The 19,554-nt window shown below is 40.8% G+C and overlaps 1 protein-coding gene across 3 annotated transcripts; it reads right to left on the reverse strand.

Moving 5' to 3' along the window:
• Positions 1 to 273: 273 nt before the first annotated feature.
• On the reverse strand, positions 274 to 19,554 carry LOC114359717 (gastrula zinc finger protein xFG20-1). Of its 3 annotated transcripts, XR_003656443.1 has the most exons (14): positions 19,376 to 19,554; positions 18,059 to 18,443; positions 17,868 to 17,935; positions 17,476 to 17,539; positions 17,025 to 17,197; positions 16,469 to 16,704; positions 14,023 to 14,260; positions 12,721 to 12,898; positions 9,164 to 9,309; positions 8,534 to 8,767; positions 7,260 to 7,351; positions 6,039 to 6,153; positions 2,527 to 3,288; positions 274 to 1,810 (listed from the first exon to the last, which is right to left on the reverse strand). XR_003656443.1 is itself a non-coding variant. In XM_028314201.1 (13 exons), exons 2-13 carry the CDS (start codon positions 18,414 to 18,416, stop codon positions 3,208 to 3,210), a joined length of 1,989 nt encoding a protein of 662 aa, XP_028170002.1. In that variant the 5' UTR covers positions 18,417 to 18,443; positions 19,376 to 19,554; the 3' UTR covers positions 2,508 to 3,207. The 3 variants fall into 3 exon arrangements, 2 of the variants coding, with proteins under 2 accessions (XP_028170002.1, XP_028170003.1); XM_028314201.1 differs by lacking the exons at positions 274 to 1,810; positions 6,039 to 6,153 and adding an exon at positions 5,039 to 5,159 and having other exon boundaries at positions 2,508 to 3,288; XM_028314202.1 differs by lacking the exon at positions 274 to 1,810 and having other exon boundaries at positions 2,508 to 3,288.

Below are 19,554 nucleotides of genomic sequence, written 5' to 3' on the forward strand. Positions count from 1 at the left end.
CAGTTTTTGGATATCTTGTATAGTTTAGAAATAATCGAGTGAGATCACTTATCGTTTCCATCCTGTATAGAACAATTTCGTGAAGTAATCAGATTTGTCAAAATAGCTACCTATCTAAATCTCAGTGTAGTGACATATGTTTGGATTACCCTCAAACTCCCGTGACCGTGAATGACAAAATATGTATGTCATCTAAACCCACCTAGGTTTCAGGCTGCTGGGCATTTGGGCAATTGAAACAATTTATTATATTTACGTCAGATATTCTCTTGATTTGTCCGACCACATCATGTTCGATGAAACAAATGGTAACACTTCAAATATTCAACTTCGAAAATTGACACCATCCTAAATGCATGTTCGTGCACACACGGAGCAAAGCATGGCAAGTACAGACTACAGCACATCAAGCTAAGCATTTGGCATCTTTTGTCGTAGTAATATGTACTATTTTCTAATAAATGCAGTCTGATGCGCTGTTGAGTACTATTCCTGCATTTCACGCAACTTTTCAATATACATTATAACGCCAAAACGAAGCATGTACGCCGAAACCAGTCTCACGCCTAGCTTTCAGTTCCGCGTGAGCATAACCTAGCGTATGTCTACATTAACGAGCCTTTTTAGGCTATGCTTTCATTTACACATCACATCTAAGCTTATTTATAGTCAGATTTTTATAAAATTGAGATTATAAATATGCAAAGGTTTCTTAAATATTTTAGTAGGTAGGTACCAAATTCAAGTCAACATTCGGTATACATTTAATAAATTCAACGAAAATAAATGAAGGAAGTGTTTGAAAACGACGGTTCATTGTTTAGATTTATGATCTCGAAGTAAAAATCCGACTTTTAGGCCATTAGAATCACATTACTAGGATACAGTGAAAACACAACATGCGTTTCTACGTTCCTATCAAAGAAGGTACACCTTAGCATTATTACTTGGGACGTCTCCTTTGAGCTGAAAGGCGCCGTCCACATCCAGAGGATCGGCCCTAATCGTTGAACTAACAATACACTTATTACAATTCACAATTAAGTAAATGCTCAGTATTTCTAAATTATTCGTTTTCACTACAGTAAATATCGAATTTAGGAAATAATTGGCAAATATTCTTACCTAATTGAATTTACCCGATGGAAGAGGGAAGGTCAACTAGTCTCTCAGGTATCGATTTTTTTACCTAACAGGCACTCACAGTTTTCTAATTATTACATAGAAAATTGTAAAGTCGAATATTGCACTACAAACATTTTTCTGGGTTTCATTAAGAAAACGCAATAGCCACATACGATTAAACTTTGTACTATTGTTAAAGTTAACTTTTAAACCCGGTTTATTATTTAAATAGCCATAGATCGTAATTAAATAGTAATAGATTCCTTGCATTAAAAGATTATTAATATTATACAGAAATTCATTATACACCTTATCGTATTTATTCCTAACTTTAAATAAATATGTATACATAAGTATAAATTGTTAAGTATAGTTTAACTGTAAAATAAGGCATACATAAGGTACTTTTTAGTATAACAACAAATAAATATCAAGCAATATTTAAAATTAATAACGCCCAATTTAAGTTTTAAAGTTACTACCAAACACTGCGCTATAAACTGGGCCACTTTTATGAAAATCTACTATGTAATATAGTGTTGTTCCTTTTTTATGTAATAAATGAAACATTAAATTGTTTCTATACCTTCATACGTAAGTTATTTCATGCGCTAGGTATACATTATTTTAACAACTCATACTAACGATTATTATTAGTGAGTTAAATACGTGTCAGAGTCGTTAACTTACAGTATAAAGTTGCTTACTAGTCCAGTCAATGAATGCCTTAACGACGTTGTAGAGAGAAATCCGTGGAACACAATTTATGACCTCGGGACTTTATTTAGCCTAGTTAGGTGGTGAACATAGCAAAAGTCCCCGCCCTTAGCCCTTGAGCCGGCGGGGAGAGGGGGGTTTAAAGGTACCACTTTTCGGTTTTTCGCTTAATCCTCGGAAACTATGCGTCCTAGTGACATGACTACTATGAACCAAAAAAAGCTTAATCAATTTGCTATAGGTGAGACCGTCAAGTTTTTCTATATCTTGTATAGTTTTTGCAGCATCTGCTCTAGAAGGTCTGTAAAATTGGAAATTTTATTGTTGTCTTACATGTTCATTTCAGGAGAAAATCGACTAAATCAACATTGAGCAAACACTATAGACATGCGGGAGCATGTTAAGCCTAGTTCCATAGAGGAGACTGCACCGTGCGTATATTTAGACGAACCAATTAGAGCCACTTTTGACTCCTCATCNCTTTAAAGGCATGTAACTCAGTTGGTAGTCACCGCTGGACTGATTTTGCAACGCTGATCGAAGCAGCAGTGTCATAATTCCAGCTACTGAGAATTTCAAATTCAGCACTTGCAAATTTTTAAAATTGTGGCTATTTTTAAAGGACTGGGGTGTGTCATACCCCACCTCGTACAGCGAGGGTTAAATACGTGTCAGAGTCGTTAACTTACAGTATAAAGTTGCTTACACTAATTAATTGCTATGCCTAGCCTGCTCACGCTACTCGCCAAGATAGAGTGCGAGTGACGAGCCTTGTCCTGACTTTGTCGTCGTTTGCATTCCCTTGTATCAAGCCTAATTATTTGTGATATAATTTGAATCCGCTTCGCAGATCATTTAACACTAAATATTTCATCGAATCCCTTAGAATGTACACATTTCAACCCGGCCTTTTAATAGTAAAATACCTAATACAAATTTATAATTTTACAAAGTAGATTTCCTCTACTATCATTACTATAACAAAACTACACATCTTCATAAGTATTCACGACAGTAAATTTATAAACCTACATTAACTAGGTATAATTTTTCATTTTTAGACTAAATTTCATCACTTGAATTGAATTAGATACAATCAGAATATTAGCAGCAGACGAATACAAAATATTAAAAATAGTAGTGATCCCGTTATAAAGAGCACTGACCTCTGCTATATTGCACTGAATCGTATTCGTTGAACGGGAGAGCTAAAAAAGGTCCTCTGAATCGAAACAAATCACGATCTATTTACTATGACTCACCACAAAAAGGGCGTGACGAGCATAGGTCGAAGCTCGTACATAGCAGAGGTCGCGACAACAAGCTGCATAATTCGTCTAGAGCCGCCTGTGGCTGGAGTTAACATTAAGTCAGTTCTTCCCCGCTGAGCAGGAATATTCGGAAAGAGGACTCGTCTGCCGCTGTGTCAGCGTACATCAACTCTTCCTGAAATTAACACATCAAATTACCTGGAGATCACGGGTAAGGTTTCTGTAACATTCTACATATACTGTAACTTCGAAAGTACGAAGTTATTTTGGCCGTTTTTTGTTATGAATTTGAGGGAAATGACTAAGGTACATGGCTGACGTTAAATTATAAAATAATTTCCCCTGTAAAGATGTAATTAAGTATTAAAAAAACACAAAGCCAGTTTTAGACATGCCCGGTATTGTTAGCTAAGCGACGTTATTCACAAAACTACAAGTATTTGAGACACCAGGATTGGCACAAGGCCAAGTTTTCGAGGTCTCCAACAAATGTTGCCACTATGTACGTTAAAAATATCTTAGGTCAGCCTGCAACATATTTATAGCACGGGATATGGGACATAACTAAAGTCCGGTCGCCGCACGGTGGGCCNGCAGATAGAATATCGCACAGTGACCATGACCAAGCTACCTATCCTTATCGCTTACCGATATTATATTGCTATCGCACTCGCACACTCACTGTGCGACGGGCGGCCGTAGTGATTTGAAACACAGCAGCACCTTATGTAGGTGTAGTAAAGCTGACAATCGAACGCACCTGCATGAGATCTATGGTGGGGTGCGCGTCGAGCAGGCCCAGGCCGACTCCGGTCGCTGAGCACATAGAATTTCGTACAATGACCCCAAGCTACCTATCCTTATCACTCACGCGTTATTATATTGCGACGGGCGGCCGCAGTCTGCTCGGCGACCGGACTTGAAACACAGCAGCACCTTATGTAGGTGTAATAAGGCTGACAATGAGGGCTATCGTTTTTATACTTAACAGTTGGCACCCCTGGCGATTGACAGGACCTTACTCTACAGTGGCGCCATCTTGATGAGTGCAAATGCGATAGTCCTCCTACCACTTTAGCGCTCACAAGTTGGTGCCACTGTCTTCGCTACTAGCAAGTGACAGGACCTTACTCTACAGTGGCGCTAACTGGTGAGCGCTAAAACGATGCCCATCATTGAACGGTCGGCCGTTTGGTGTAGTGGTTCAGAACGGACTACTATGCCGAGAGGTCCCGGGTTCGATTCCCGGCCGGGCAGAAATTGAAATGATGAATTTTAATTTCTGTGACGGGTCTGGGTGTGACTATGTATAATATTTATGTATTTAAAAAAAAAAGTATATAAGTAGTATATCCGTTAAGCTAGCACCCATAACACAAGCATTAAGTTGCTTACTTTGGGGCTAGTAACAATATGGTGTAATTTAGCCTGTCTCAAGAGTCAAGCACCATTTTGTTGACAAACGTCAGTGATCGGCACTGCGCCGAAGCTATAGGGCTGACTTCGGTAAAATGATGTGACGTGAGGTGCCAAACTGCGGAAAATGGCGGAGGAAATACATGATTTAGCATGAATTATCATGAATAATATTAACTACTTATTTACCTCCCAGTGTCTTGAGGCAACTTAAAAAAGTACATTCTGTGTTTTTATTATTATTTAGGTAGTTAAATACTGCACAGTATTTAGTACACCATTTTCTTTATTTTCTTCCATCATACACAAGAATATGCGTGCGTGAGTCAATGTTCGCTCGTATTTTTTTTTATTTTATTTTTTTTTTTTATTTGTTTAACAATGTATGTGAGGCCTTGTCGAATAGTGTCCTGTAGGTGGGCCATCGTGCGTGTTTTGTTTTCAATGTAAACTCGCGGAGATGAACAGGCCTGGTGGCTGGTGGTAGTAAGGGTGTCAATTGAACGCACCTGCATGAGATCGATGGTGGGGTGCGCGTCGAGCAGGCCCAGGCCGGCGCCCAGCGGCGAGCCCGCGCCCGCGCCCTCGCCCGCGCCCTCCGCGCCCGCGCCCACGCACGCGCCCATGTGCCTGGGACACGACAAAAATAAACATTCAAGTATATTTTAACCAGGGATGTTAAGGATATCCGTAACCGTAACCGAAACTATCGGATATCCGAAATAAAAAAATAACCATAACCGAAATAGATTCAAAAGTTTCGAATAAAGGCAAGTCTAAATCTTAATATTTTTAATTGTTGTCTGGCATTCCCTGGCACCATCTAATATCCCCGCCTGTTTTACCATTATCATAGGTGTCGTCATAGTACATAAAGTGGCTATGTGGGTCGCGCAACTCGCGCAGCATCTTGCTATTTGAATTTTATCTTTTTAAAATTATAATATCCGAAATTGTATCCATAACCGAAACTTCATATCCTTAACATCCCTGATTTTATTTAACCCTCTCGCTGATAACGATAACAATTTGAAAAGTGTAAAAGTGAAATACATTGCATAACAATTAGTAGTAAAAAACTAAATTTATCGTAAAAGTATGCTGTATACCGAACGAGGCGAACGAGTTATCGACTAAAAAGAGATAACTTTTTTAAAAAATAAAACCGACTTCTAATGCGTGAACACAAAAAAAAACTAAAACTTAAAAATATTGCGTATAAAAAAGTTCACCCCCAATTTTCCACCNTTTTTATTGTTAGTAAAGAGCATAAAACTTGCAATTTTCAACTAAAAATATTATTTTATTCCATAAAGTATACTTTAGTAACTAATCTTTAATATAAACATCGGAAGTTATCCAAACCTTTAAGCATCTTAGCAGGGCAAATGAAAATGCGTTTTTTCGCTCTCCTGTAAAATTTGCTCCGCTGCACTTACTAGGTTCTTAAATGGTTCAGCAGAGCTGGCGCTGTGTGAAATTGTCCAAAGATTTATATATTGAACGCACCTGCATGAGATCGATGGTGGGGTGCGCGTCGAGCAGGCCCAGGCCGGCGCCCAGCGGCGAGCCCGCGCCCGCGCCCGCGCCCTCCGCGCCCGCGCCCCCGCACGCGCCCATGTGCCTGGGACACGACAAAAACAAACATTCAAGCGTATTTTAACGCCCTCTCGCTGATAACGACAACAATTTGAAAAGTGTAAAGGCCGATTCACACATATCAGTGAAGTCACAGTTCAGACTGACTGAGTCCCGATCACATCCCCAAGCAGGCTCTGGATTGGAACCCCCAAGGAAAACGCAAACGTGGTCGCCCCAAGCAAACTTGGCGGCGCACTGTGGCAGACGAGGCGAAGAAGATCGGCAAGACTTGGAGCGAGATCAAACACATAGCTCAAGACCGAACGCGATGGAGGACTGTTGTGGACGCCCTCTGCCCCATCTAGGGGACATAGGACCATAAGTCAAGTAAGTCGCAGTTCAGACACAGTACCAGCACAGTGCGAAATATTCTTTCATACAGTTTCTATGAACGCATCCCCACTTGTCAGTGTCAGTGACGACACAGTGCTCTCAGTGTCAGTGCCGACACTGGCAATCACGGACGTATTCGTTGACGACGATATTTTTTGTCGGATCACGGACGCCGCCTTCTGTCTCTCTTCATCGCCTGCTTCATGCACCCATTTTCTTTTTTTACTTTGATGCTGCTCTTCTTCTTCGTCCAAAGCAATAGCTATCATTGCTAGCTCCGTAGTACTGAACGCCATAATCTCGATACTTGACGACGAACACGTTTTCACTGAAGCTCCGTGAACTGAGTACTGACATGTATGAATTGAATCACTGACGCAACACTGTCGCACTGATACTGAACTGAGCGAACACTTTGACGGAACTGTGGCTTCACTGATATGTGTGAATCGAGCTCAAAAGTGCAATACATTGCATAACAATTAGTATTAAAAAATTAAATGTATTGTAAAAGTACTCTAGCGTTCGTTCGTTTCAGGTGAATGACGCCAACTGCTCGACAAAAGCCATCCTCAAGGATTTCCACAACGACTGGTCCTGCGCTGCCCGTATCCGGGTTCTTCCTACGACCTTCATCTGATCGTCGGTCCTAATGGGAGGCCTGCGCACACTACGTCTTCTTCCAGCCCATGGTCTCCACTCGACGAGAACTTTCCAGACCTTCTAGCGTTACTTCTTCAAAATAAATATACTCACTGGCTATCGTCATTTATCATAACGTTTCCATGGAGAAACAGATCGCTCCGCACAGTGTAAGTGTTGCTCTCCGAACCTTCCAGCTGCTCGACCTGTCAACAAGATATTTCATTAGATACTTGTGATTGAATCATAAAGTAAAGAAAAAAGTTGATAAGAGCTTAGCAGGGAATAAAAAAAGTAAAAAACATGTTTAAGGCTGAGTTGCACCACCTTATTTAACCGTGCTCGTAATGGTTATAGTCACGGATATTGTGGAGTTGGACCGACTTCTGACATTTGTTAAAATAAGATGATGCAACCACGGTAATACTATCTATACAGTATTCCAACTCGGCCATATTTTTGAAATAAATGTCAACAGCCGAGCGGTACGTCACCCTATGACAACATGCGATAGGGCTGCCCACCTACAGACCCTATTTTCACTACATCTGCCTACTTAGAATTTCTATCTAGTTTTGTGAGTGTATTTTGTGATTGTAATTTTTTATTTTATTTTGAGAAACAAAATACTTTGTGAATTAAATAGGATAAAAATGCATGTTGTCTTGTCATTAGTAAATTTAACTAAAAAAATATTTGTGTTAAGATTTAGTAACAAATGTTATTTATAAATTTGCGACCGTAAAATGTATGCTCCTCGACCGAGGCGTACAAAATGCTTGATTTATTATACAGAGTGTTGGGTAAATGGGTTTATAAGCAGACACTAGCCCATGTTAACGTGTGCATTTTTTAAAATTTTTACAAACTCAGATTTGTATGAAAATTAAAATTATTAAAATGCTGACATAAAATTTCTGACTTCACCATACCATTTACATTATAAACCACCATACCATTTATAATATTTATAAGTCACAAATTTTATATCAGCATTTTAATAATTTTAATTTTCATACAAATCTGACTTTGTAAAAATTTTAAAAAATACGATATCACTGATACACCGTACCATTTACAATATAATGTTAATATGGGCTAGTGTCGGCTTATAAGCCCATTTACCTAACACCCTGTATAAATAGGTACTTGTAATTATTCTTTATAAAAACAACACTTACTGTTTACAAAACACATCGTCAGTTTATTACTGTGGCACATTCGCGACACCCCTTACTTTTGCATGTCGAGCGCATGCCGAGATTTGAATTTCGAAGGAAAGCTCGCGTCTCGTCCGTTTATATGAAGTTACAATACTGTATGATAGTATTACCGTGATGCAACCCACCCTAAATGTATAATCAAAATCGACTGTCTAAAAAACTCACATGTGAATCATCTTTGAGCAGATTATCATCGTCATTGATGTCGCAGTGCCCCGCGCGGCCCTCAAGCGGCCAGGTGCAGTGCGTGCGCGCCGAGTGCCACTCGCCCTCCGCCTCCGTCTCCGCTTCCGTCTCCGCTCCCACCTCCGCTAACTCCTCCGCTCCCGTCTCCGCCAAAACCAAGCCACCCTCCGCCGAAACGTCGTCCGACAAACCACACTCGGGCGATACGTTCACCTACAATTTTTACTATTCGTTAGAGGTCCGATCCAAACCTTCAGAATAAAAAAGAACATGTTTCACTTTTGGGCTGGATAAAAAAGTGTAGTGACATAATAAAGGTCATAGCAGACTTATCAACTCGGAAAGGGATCAACACGGTATCGCCTTTCGCGCGCTGTCAACCGTAAGGCGAGGCGTTTACGTTACGGTGCGAATAAGTGTGCGTTGCTGTATGGAGTTTGATACAAAGAATACTGGCCGCCTCGAGTTGATACGGCTACGATCCCTTTCCGGGTTGATAAGTGTGCTACAACAATAGACTATGTTTGAACATTTATTGCTAAAAAAAATATTTGTTACACATTATTAATAATATAAAAATTAGATTTATAAAAATGAATGATATCATACCAAAAACATATTATCATCAGTCTTCTCGAGCGTGAAGAATGATTCGGTTTCGCTGGTGGTCGTCGCTGACGGGCTGTCTTTATTCTTGTGCACTTTCTTCATATGCAGATACAGCGTGCTCATGTTGTTGAAGGTTTGTTCACAACCTGCAATGAGAACAGAGTACATGAACCCAACATACTTTTTACTACAATTAACCCAGCGCAAACATGGCTCCTTAAGGCGACCCCTTTTCGTCTCATGACGTTGACTCATTGTCGTGGACTAAAAGAGGACGAAAAGAGGTTGTAAAGCAGTGCTCGCGTCCAACGGAGGCGCATCACTCCCTGTCCCTCCACCCACACTAAACTTGTAGCAAGATAACTCTAGTTCTAGGAGTGAAGTTCACTTCACCCAATGTGAGTTAGAGAGCATAGTTCAATCCGCCCACTCTGAGCTTGGAACTAGAAAGCTAGAGCTAAGGAGCGTAGATTAATCCGCCCACTGTGAGCCTGGAACTAGAGCTAGGGAGCGCAGTTCACTCCACCTATTGCAAGCCTGGAGCTAGAGAGCGTAGTTCAATCCGCCCACTGTGAGCCTGGAACTAGAGATAGGGAGCGCAGTTCACTCCACCTATTGCAAGCCTGGAGCCAGAGAGTTCGAGCTAGGGAGCGAAGTTCCATCAGCCCACTGTGAGCTTGGAGCTAGAGAGCTAGAGCTAGGGAGTGCAGTTTTCTCCGCTCATTGCAAGCTTGGAGCTAGAGAGTTAGAGCTAGTGAGCTAGAGCTAGAGAACTAGAGCTAGTGAGCTAGAGCTAGAGAACTAGAGCTAGGAGCTAGAGCTAGAAAACTAGAGCTAGGAGCTAGAGCTAGAGAACTAGAGCTAGTGAGCTAGAGAACTAGAGCTAGTGAGCTAGAGCTAGAGAACTAGAGCTAGTGAGCTAGAGCTAGAGAACTAGAGCTAGTGAGCTAGAGCTAGAGAACTAGAGCTAGTGAGCTAGAGCTAGGAGCTAGAGCTAGAGAACTAGAGCTAGTGAGCTAAAGCTAGAGAACTAGAGCTAGAAAATTAGAGCTAGAGCTAGAGAACTAGAGCTAGTGAACTAGAGCTAGAGAACTACAGCTAGTGAGCTAGAGCTAGAGAACTAGAGCTAGTGAGCTAGAGCTTGAGAACTAGAGCTAGTGAGCTAGAGCTAAAGAACTAGAGCTAGAGAACTAGAGCTTGAGAACTAGAGCTAGTGAGCTAGAGCTAGAGAACTAGAGCTAGAGAACTGAAGCTAGTGAGCTAAAGAACTAGAGCTAGTGAGCTAGAGTAGTGTCTAGTGCAGCGGTTCCCGAATGGTGGTCCGCGGAACCCTGGGGTTCCGTGGAAAGGCCGCAAGGGTTCCGTAAAAAATATTATCCCACGTTTCGTGACCGACGTAGTTCGCTCGCACCGACTTGTTTACGCACAAGGGAGGGGCAGGGCGTGCGGGCGGAGTAGTACGGGGGTTCCGCTAGGAAAAGTATAATCAACTAGCTTTCCGCCCGCGGCTTCGCCCGCGTGGAATTTTGTCTGTCACAGAAAAACTTTATCGCGCGCGTCCCTGTTTCAAAAACCGGGATAAAAACTATCCTATGTTCTTTCCCGGGACTCAAACTATCTCTATGCCAAATTTCATCAAAATCGGTTGCGAGGTTTAAGCGGGAAAGCGTAACAGACAGACAGACAGACAGACAGAGTTACTTTCGCATTTATAATATTAGTTGGGATTAGGGCAAAAAAAAATTGGGAAACCCTGGACTAGTGCACTGACCGGGGTGGTGGCAGGGGTGCGCGCGGCGCAGCGCGTGGTAGCGCGCCACGTGGTCGCGCAGGTGCTCGCGGCGCAGGAAGGCCTGGTCGCACGCCGTGCACGCGTGCTTGCGCTCGCCCGTGTGTCTCCGCGCGTGACGCATCAGCTTGCTGGCCGACCGGAACGACCAGCCGCAGTTCTGGTGAACAGAATTTCAATAGGGATGAAATCGAAATTGTATTTAGTCCGTCAGACAGATAATTAGAAAATATTAGACCCATATTTTTTATTTTTTTTTCCATTATCGAATGATTACAGTATTATATGTATTGAGTTGAAATGTCGCGTGACGTCACTTTTGAGTAAAAATTCTACTCAAGCGTGACGTATCGCGCCATTTTAACTCGATGTAGCACTGTTATTATTTAATTATAAAAGAAAATAAAAAATATGAGTAATATTTTCTAATTATCTGTCTGACGGACAAATAATTGAAATTTTGTCATCTAGCCTATTATATTTTCTTTTGGTGCATAATTTGCATTGTTTACGATGAATGTGCTATAGCTATAGGTGATGAAATTGCCTCTCATGAAGCAGCTGTAATCCTCACGGACGCGTCATGCCGATGTAATGAAGGCTATCGTTTTAGCGGTCACCAGTTGCTAGTGGCGAAGACAGTGGTGTTTGAATGCAAATGCTATAGTGATAGTGCTACAAGGATGGCGCCACTGCAACCGGTGAGCGCTGTAGCGGTACGACGACTATCGCATTTGAATGCAAATGCTATAGTGATAGTGATACAAGGATAGCGCCATTGTAGAGTAGGGTCGCGTCAAGCGCAAACGGTACAAGAACGACAGCCTTCATCAGCAATCGGCGTAGTATAACAGTATGTGCAACTCACAGGGTAGGTAACGGGACTATTCCTACCTCTCGTTCCCACCACTGCAATTCCTGTGTAGCCAGGATCTACAGCTTGACCGCCATAAAAAAACCCAACCAATGAAGGTCAAGTTTGTCCCGGGGGAAAGTTAAACTGTCATTAGACCCGCAACGAAATCAATCGGAAGAACATAGGAGGAGTTCGAAATTAAGGTTCGACTTCCCTCCATTGCAAAGCGGATGACAGGTGACAAACAAACCTTTAAGAAAAGATTATGCACCACGGAAAATAAATATCAATGAGGGCTATCGTTTTTATACTTAACAGTTGGCACCCCTGGCGATTGACAGGACCTTACTCTACAGTGGCGCCATCTTGATGAGTGCAAAATGCTCACAAGTTGGTGCCACTGTCTTCGCTACTAGCAAGTGACAGGACCTTACTCTACAGTGGCGCTAACTGGTGAGCGCTAAAACGATAGCCCTCATTAAGGAGGCCTATCTTATGTGCTAAGCTATGAACTCACAGGGTAGTCGCAGGGATAGGGCCGGTCGCCGGTGTGCGCGCGCGCGTGCTCGCGCAGGCGGCAGGGCTGGCGGAACACGCGGCCGCAGCCGGCCCACGCGCACACCAGCGGCGACTAGCTTTCCGCCCGCGGCTTCGCCCGCGTGGAATTTTGTCTGTCACAGAAAAACTTTATCGCGCGCGTCCCTGTTTCAAAAACCGGGATAAAAACTATCCTATGTTCTTTCCCGGGACTCAAACTATCTCTATGCCAAATTTCATCAAAATCGGTTGCGAGGTTTAAGCGGGAAAGCGTAACAGACAGACAGACAGACAGACAGAGTTACTTTCGCATTTATAATATTAGTTGGGATTAGGGCAAAAAAAAATTGGGAAACCCTGGACTAGTGCACTGACCGGGGTGGTGGCAGGGGTGCGCGCGGCGCAGCGCGTGGTAGCGCGCCACGTGGTCGCGCAGGTGCTCGCGGCGCAGGAAGGCCTGGTCGCACGCCGTGCACGCGTGCTTGCGCTCGCCCGTGTGTCTCCGCGCGTGACGCATCAGCTTGCTGGCCGACCGGAACGACCAGCCGCAGTTCTGGTGAACAGAATTTCAATAGGGATGAAATCGAAATTGTATTTAGTCCGTCAGACAGATAATTAGAAAATATTAGACCCATATTTTTTATTTTTTTTTCCATTATCGAATGATTACAGTATTATATGTATTGAGTTGAAATGTCGCGTGACGTCACTTTTGAGTAAAAATTCTACTCAAGCGTGACGTATCGCGCCATTTTAACTCGATGTAGCACTGTTATTATTTAATTATAAAAGAAAATAAAAAATATGAGTAATATTTTCTAATTATCTGTCTGACGGACAAATAATTGAAATTTTGTCATCTAGCCTATTATATTTTCTTTTGGTGCATAATTTGCATTGTTTACGATGAATGTGCTATAGCTATAGGTGATGAAATTGCCTCTCATGAAGCAGCTGTAATCCTCACGGACGCGTCATGCCGATGTAATGAAGGCTATCGTTTTAGCGGTCACCAGTTGCTAGTGGCGAAGACAGTGGTGTTTGAATGCAAATGCTATAGTGATAGTGCTACAAGGATGGCGCCACTGTACAGTAGGGTCACGTCAAGCGCAAATGGTACAAGAACGACAGCCTTCATCAGCAATCGGCGTAGTATAACAGTATGTGCAACTAACAGGGTAACGGGACTATTCCCACCTCTCGTTTCCACCACTGCAACTCCCGTGTAGCCAGGATTTAAACCCAACCAATGAAGGTCAAGTTTGTCCCGGGGGAAAGTAAACTGTCATTGGACCCGCAACGAAATCAATCAGAAGAAAATAGGAGGCGTTCGAAATTAAGGTTCGACTTCCCTCCATTGCAAAGCGGATGACAGGTGACAAACAAACCTTTATGAAAAGATTATGCACCACGGAAAATAAATATCAATGAGGGCTATCGTTTTAGCGCTCACCAGTTGGCGCCACTGTAGAGTAAGGTCCTGTCACTTGCTAGTAGCGAAGACAGTGGCGCCAACTGGTGAGCGCGAAAGTGGTAGGAGGACTATCGCATTGCACTCATCAAGATGGCGCCACTGTAGAGTAAGGTCCTGTCAATCGCCAGGGGTGCCAACTGTTGAGTATAAAAACGATAGCCCTCATTAAGGGGGCCATCTTATGTGCTAAGCTATGAACTCACAGGGTAGTCGCAGGGATAGGGCCGGTCGCCGGTGTGCGCGCGCGCGTGCTCGCGCAGGCGGCAGGGCTGGCGGAACACGCGGCCGCAGCCGGCCCACGCGCACACCAGCGGCGCCCGCGCGCGCCCCGCCCCCCGCCCCGCCGGCCCCGCCCCCGCCGTCGCCGCCTGGCGGCAGTGCGCGCGCACGTGGGCACGCAGCCCCGACGACCAGAAGAAACGCCGCCCGCACTCCTCGCACCTGCGGCGGCAATGATGGGCCTTCGATTACACTTGAAGACCACACGGGAAAAACAATTAATGTCACCTTTTTTGTGAAACTGACTTTTTAATGCCATCTGTTAGATTTTTAGGGAAACATTCTATTTCAAAAATCAGAAATATAGACTTTCAAATTACTTTAAAAACTGTTTTTCTCATAATTGTAGTTAATTGTAGTTTTTTGACATTCTTTGTTTTTCCCGTGTGGTCTTCACTTGTGCTTAAGAGCGTTTACGCGAAGCGCGGCGTTTCAAGGGGCATCATTGGAAATTATTCGCGCGCGGCGTTTTTTAATAGTTTTCAAATGTTTATAGCAAAACAATAACAATTAATTATATATCGTTTCAAAGTAAATATTTTAAAGAAGATGTTATTTTATTATATTAAGCTATTTTTATGTTGAATTAAAGAAGAATAATGGTGTAAAAATCACTTTGATTTTTGGGTATTTCACGTTCTTTGAATTTGTGATTTCTTATTGTAAAATGCTTAAATCTAAGAATTTTCTCAACTAACTATTTGCCTAAGGACCTATGCTATAGGATATAAATGTTTGTTATATCGTTTTCACAGTATTTTTATAAAAATTTCAGCTTGTAAACTGACGCTAAAGTGAAAATTTGAAAACCTGTGTAGATTTATCTTAATAGAATCCTTAAATACTATACTAATCGAAATATTTTCTCAACTAACTATTTAGACGACGAAATTGCCTAATTATTTATGCCTATAACATACTAGCTGACCCGGCGAACTTTGTTCCGCCTTAATGGCAATAAATAAGCAGACTTTTTTTTTTAATTTCGAACGGGATAAAAAGTATCCTATGTCCTTCTCCTAGCTCTAAACTACCTCCCTGACAATTAACAGCTAAATCGGTTCAGCCGTTCTTGAGTTATAAGTGGAGTAACTAACACGACTTTCTTTTATATACAGGGTGTCCCAAAAACAATGGATAACCCTGTAACCATCGATAGGCCTCGCCATGGTCTCCCTAACGTCCAATTTTGACCCCAGTAAAAATATCACCGTTTTCAAGATTTTTAAGTTTTTGTGCATTTTTAGAAATTTTGTAGAAATGGCATGAGAAAAAGTAATCGCAGGTGGCAATTTTCTAAAAATGAACAAAAACTTAAAAATCTTGAAAACGGTGATATTTTTACTGGGGTCAAAATTGGACGTTAGGGAGACCATGGCGAGGCCTATCGATGGTTACAGGGTTATCCATTGTTTTTGGGACACCCTGTATATAAAAGAAAGTCGTGTTAGTTACTCCACTTATAACTCAAGAACGGCTGAACCGATTTAGCTGTTAATTGTCAGGGAGGTAGTTTAGAGCTAGGAGAAGGACATAGGATACTTTTTATCCCGTTCGAAATTAAAAAAAAAAGTCTGCTTATTTATTGCCATTAAGGCGGAACAAAGTTCGCCGGGTCTTTGAGTCCAAATGAGTGGATATTTGTTCGAGGCTGTTTCCTTTTAAGAGCGTTTACGCCGTTTAGCGCAAAACAGTACTTTTTCAACCCGTTACAATCATATACCAGTTACATTACAAATCTATATACAGGGTGTCCCAAAAACAATGGATAATCCTGTAACCATCGATAGGCCTCGCCATGGTCTCCCTAACGTCCAATTTTGACCCCAGTAAAAATATCACCGTTTTCAAGATTTTTAAGTTTTTGTGCATTTTTAGAAATTTTGTAGAAATGGCATGAGAAAAAGTAATCGCAGGTGGCAATTTTCTAAAAATGAACAAAAACTTAAAAATCTTGAAAACGGTGATATTTTTACTGGGGTCAAAATTGGACGTTAGGGAGACCATGGCGAGGCCTATCGATGGTTACAGGATTATCCATTGTTTTTGGGACACCCTGTATATAGATTTGTAATGTAACTGGTATATGATTGTAACGGGTTGAAAAAGTACTGTTTTGCGCTAAACGGCGTAAACGCTCTTAAAAGGAAACAGCCTCGAACAAATATCCACTCATTTGGACTCAAACATCTACAGGGTGTCCCAAAATTGGTGAATCAAACTAGGAGGTGGCTTGACACGCACACGCAGGGTTTACACTTTAAGGACATTTATTTATTTAAAACAAACACAAATACCAGCAAAGAGGTTTACGTACATATTTTGTCTTGGGACTAGGTGCTATCATGATTTCATTATTATTATTTTTACCTGTATACTGCATCATCCAAAGTATGATCTTCATTCAAATGTTTGATCAACTGATCTCTGACAAGAAATATTTTGCCGCACGACTGTTCTGTACCATCAGCCTCTATCCGCTTTACGGGACATTCCACGGTTACTTGCCGCGGCGCTCTTATGGACCCATCCTCACAATGAGTATTTTGATGCTTCTTAAATTTTTGCTCACTCCTGAATTCTTTATTGCAATTAGGTACCTTACACTAAAAATATAAATAATGTAAAGAAACATGTTTGCTTTAGAAAATGCAAATTATGCCATATTTCTATAATAATATATTGTGTTTTGATAAATACAAAAATATTAGCAAAACAACCATTAGGCGCGGTATCCACCTAGGCGGAGCGGAGTGGAGAAGTGTCAGGCCGTGAAATTTTTCTATAGAATTTGAGAGGCGCGGCGGCGGCGCGGCGCGGAGCGCCGAAGTGGGAATAATGAAATCTGATTGGTTATTCAAAACACTTATCTGCTCTGCTCCTTGGTGGATACTGGACCTTATTGACAAGTTATTCTTCAAATTACCTGATATTTAATGGGAGTAAACTGTGAATAGAAATTTTGAAGGTGAGATGCAGCTGGCCGATCAGTCTGATTTAAATCTGGATACTCATTTGACACGGTCGACAAGGGCAGGCTGTTGTTGACTTCATCTTGGGTGTGCTCCATCAACACATTTGACACTGGGGATTCATTATCTAGAAAAATATAACTCTGAAATACCTATATTATATCTTTTTTTTTATTGTGTCAGTTCCACAATAAATATCCTAAATTACTATTCATTATAAAAGTGCAATGATACAATAAAAATACAATGCCTCAAGCAAAGGACACAAGGATGATTGATAAATCTGTCTTCAAAGCTACCTAAAATAATATATGAAATTAGCTATTTAAGTATTTACTTATAAGTGATGAGGCAGAGGAGGTTTAGTCTAGATTTTTATAAACTAAAAAACTATGGCTATAGTACCTATAACTACCAATGCTTCAATTGATGTTCCTGGATCACAGTCTATATCATACAGCATGACATTCTGAAAAAAAAAACACCTAAAGATACTGGAAAATTTGAATTCAACACTTATTATTATTTGATTACTTGGCCAAGGTGGATATTATACTACTAATATTATAAAGCTGAAGAGTTTGTTTGTTTGTTTACTTGAACGCGCTAATCTCAGGAACTACCGGTCCGATTTGAATAATTCTTTCAGTATTAGAAGCCCATTTATCGAGGAAGGCTGTATACCACAACACTACGAGTAATAGGTGCAAAGAAAAAATAAATAATGTTGCGAAAACAGGTTTTCACGCGTACGAAGTCGCGGGCACAGCTAGTTATACTAAAATTTTAATAAATACCTCTGCTGTGGCATCACTAAAAAATGATTCTATGTTAACAAGTGCTTCATTGGAATTTTCTTCATTGCCTAGAAATAAAAAAGCAGTTAAAATCATCATCATCTAAAATCTTTTACCAATAACACTCACTCTAATGTTCATAACACTATACAAAATATTTAAACACTAATATTTAATGCAAGGCTACTTACTTTTTGATTGCACATTCTCTCCTAAACCTTCTGACTCTAACATTCCATTATTATTGAAAATATATTTATGATCAGTACTTTCTGATGGCATCTGTAATTCATTGTTTAGTTCATCTCTAGTGGCTGGTGTTTGGTGCTCCAAGTGAGAGTGAAGACTTAATGTCGCCATGCCTTCAGATTGAGTTTCATCTGTTGTTTCTTTTATAAAACATTCACTGACCAAAGATGCAGTATCAGGAGATTCAAAGGCTTCGAGCACATTTGTTTTTGCTGCAAGCTTTGGTTTTTTTCTGAGTATGTTTGGTTTTTGGAACTTCTTTTTACCATTCTTTTCATGTGGTACAAACATTGTTCTCATTTTCAAAGCAAATTGAAATAAAAATATCTGAAAGTGAATAAATACATACCAATAATATAAACAAGCAAAGCAAAATTTACTGAAGTAATCTATCTATCTATATAAATAAAAATGAATTGATGTTCGTTAGTCTGATTAAAACTCGAGAATGGCTGGACTGATTGAGCTGATTTTGGTTTTAAAATTTTTGTTGTAGTCCAGGGTAGGTCTAAACGGTGAGCAAATACGCGCGCGATATTGTTTTTCTGTGACAGACAAAATTCCACGCGGGCGATGCCGCGGGCGGAAAGCTAGTCTATATATATAAAAATGAAACCCGTTTTCCGTTGTCACGACATAACATGAAAACGGCTTGACCGATTTGGCTGATTTTTTTTTGTAGTTTTCTAATACTCTGTACAAGGTTTTTACGGAAAAAAATATAAAGAAAATATCTACGCTAAGGCGGTACGAAGTTAGCCGGGTCAGCTAGTATTCAATAAAAATTAAGTGCAGTACAAAAGTCAATGTGAACCAAATATATATAAATGTAACTGTATCAGATAAGAGGTCCTTAATATTAAATAATCGTTTAAGAAATAACATGAGACTGAATAGCCTACCAAAAGTTTATCCATCAGTGAGAATTCACAACAAGAATTTGTAGTTAAGTTAATATACATTTTAGCAATCTTTTGAAAGTCATATATGGGTAACCACTGCAGCGAGGGACTCTTACGGAGCAAAAATTGCTTGTGGCGTAGGGAAGGCACTGGGAAACAACTATAGGTACATTGCCAAAGCACTGTAATTTAGGGACTTTAATGTTAGTCTGCATATTTCTCACAACGCTCAGATAGAGATCGGGATAAATAAGTGGTACAGTAAGTAGTCTAAATTACAAAAAGCTTTAAAAACAGTAACATGGCACATCAAGCAAACAATGACTCTGGAAAGGAAATCCAATTATCATACCATACCTTCCAATTTACTCAAAAAGACAATTTGAAAACATATTATTTGAAACTTAGTTTTCCAATACGAGAACTACATGGATATGAAATTGATAAACATAAAGCATTTTTGCACTTCACACAAAAATTTATTCACGTCTTGATCTTCAAATAGCCCAAAATACATTTTTTTTTTGACAGGTAGG

The sequence above is a fragment of the Ostrinia furnacalis genome, unplaced genomic scaffold, assembly GCF_004193835.3.
Source record: "Ostrinia furnacalis isolate ACB-3 unplaced genomic scaffold, ASM419383v2 OfSCF4629, whole genome shotgun sequence".
NCBI lineage: Eukaryota > Metazoa > Arthropoda > Insecta > Lepidoptera > Crambidae > Ostrinia > Ostrinia furnacalis.

What these genes read in the sequence shown, in the direction of transcription:
- LOC114359717 (XM_028314201.1), bottom strand. Translation starts at nt 18,416, where the DNA reads ATGAGAACAATGTTTGTACCACATGAAAAGAATGGTAAAAAGAAGTTC. An exon ending in TTACTCCCATTAAATATCAG is followed by an intron (nt 16,705 to 17,024) that starts GTAATTTGAAGA and finishes TTATATTTTTAG; the next exon opens with TGTAAGGTACCTAATTGCAA. An exon ending in TGCTCAAAGATGATTCACAT is followed by an intron (nt 7,352 to 8,533) that starts GTGAGTTTTTTA and finishes TCTTGTTGACAG; the next exon opens with GTCGAGCAGCTGGAAGGTTC.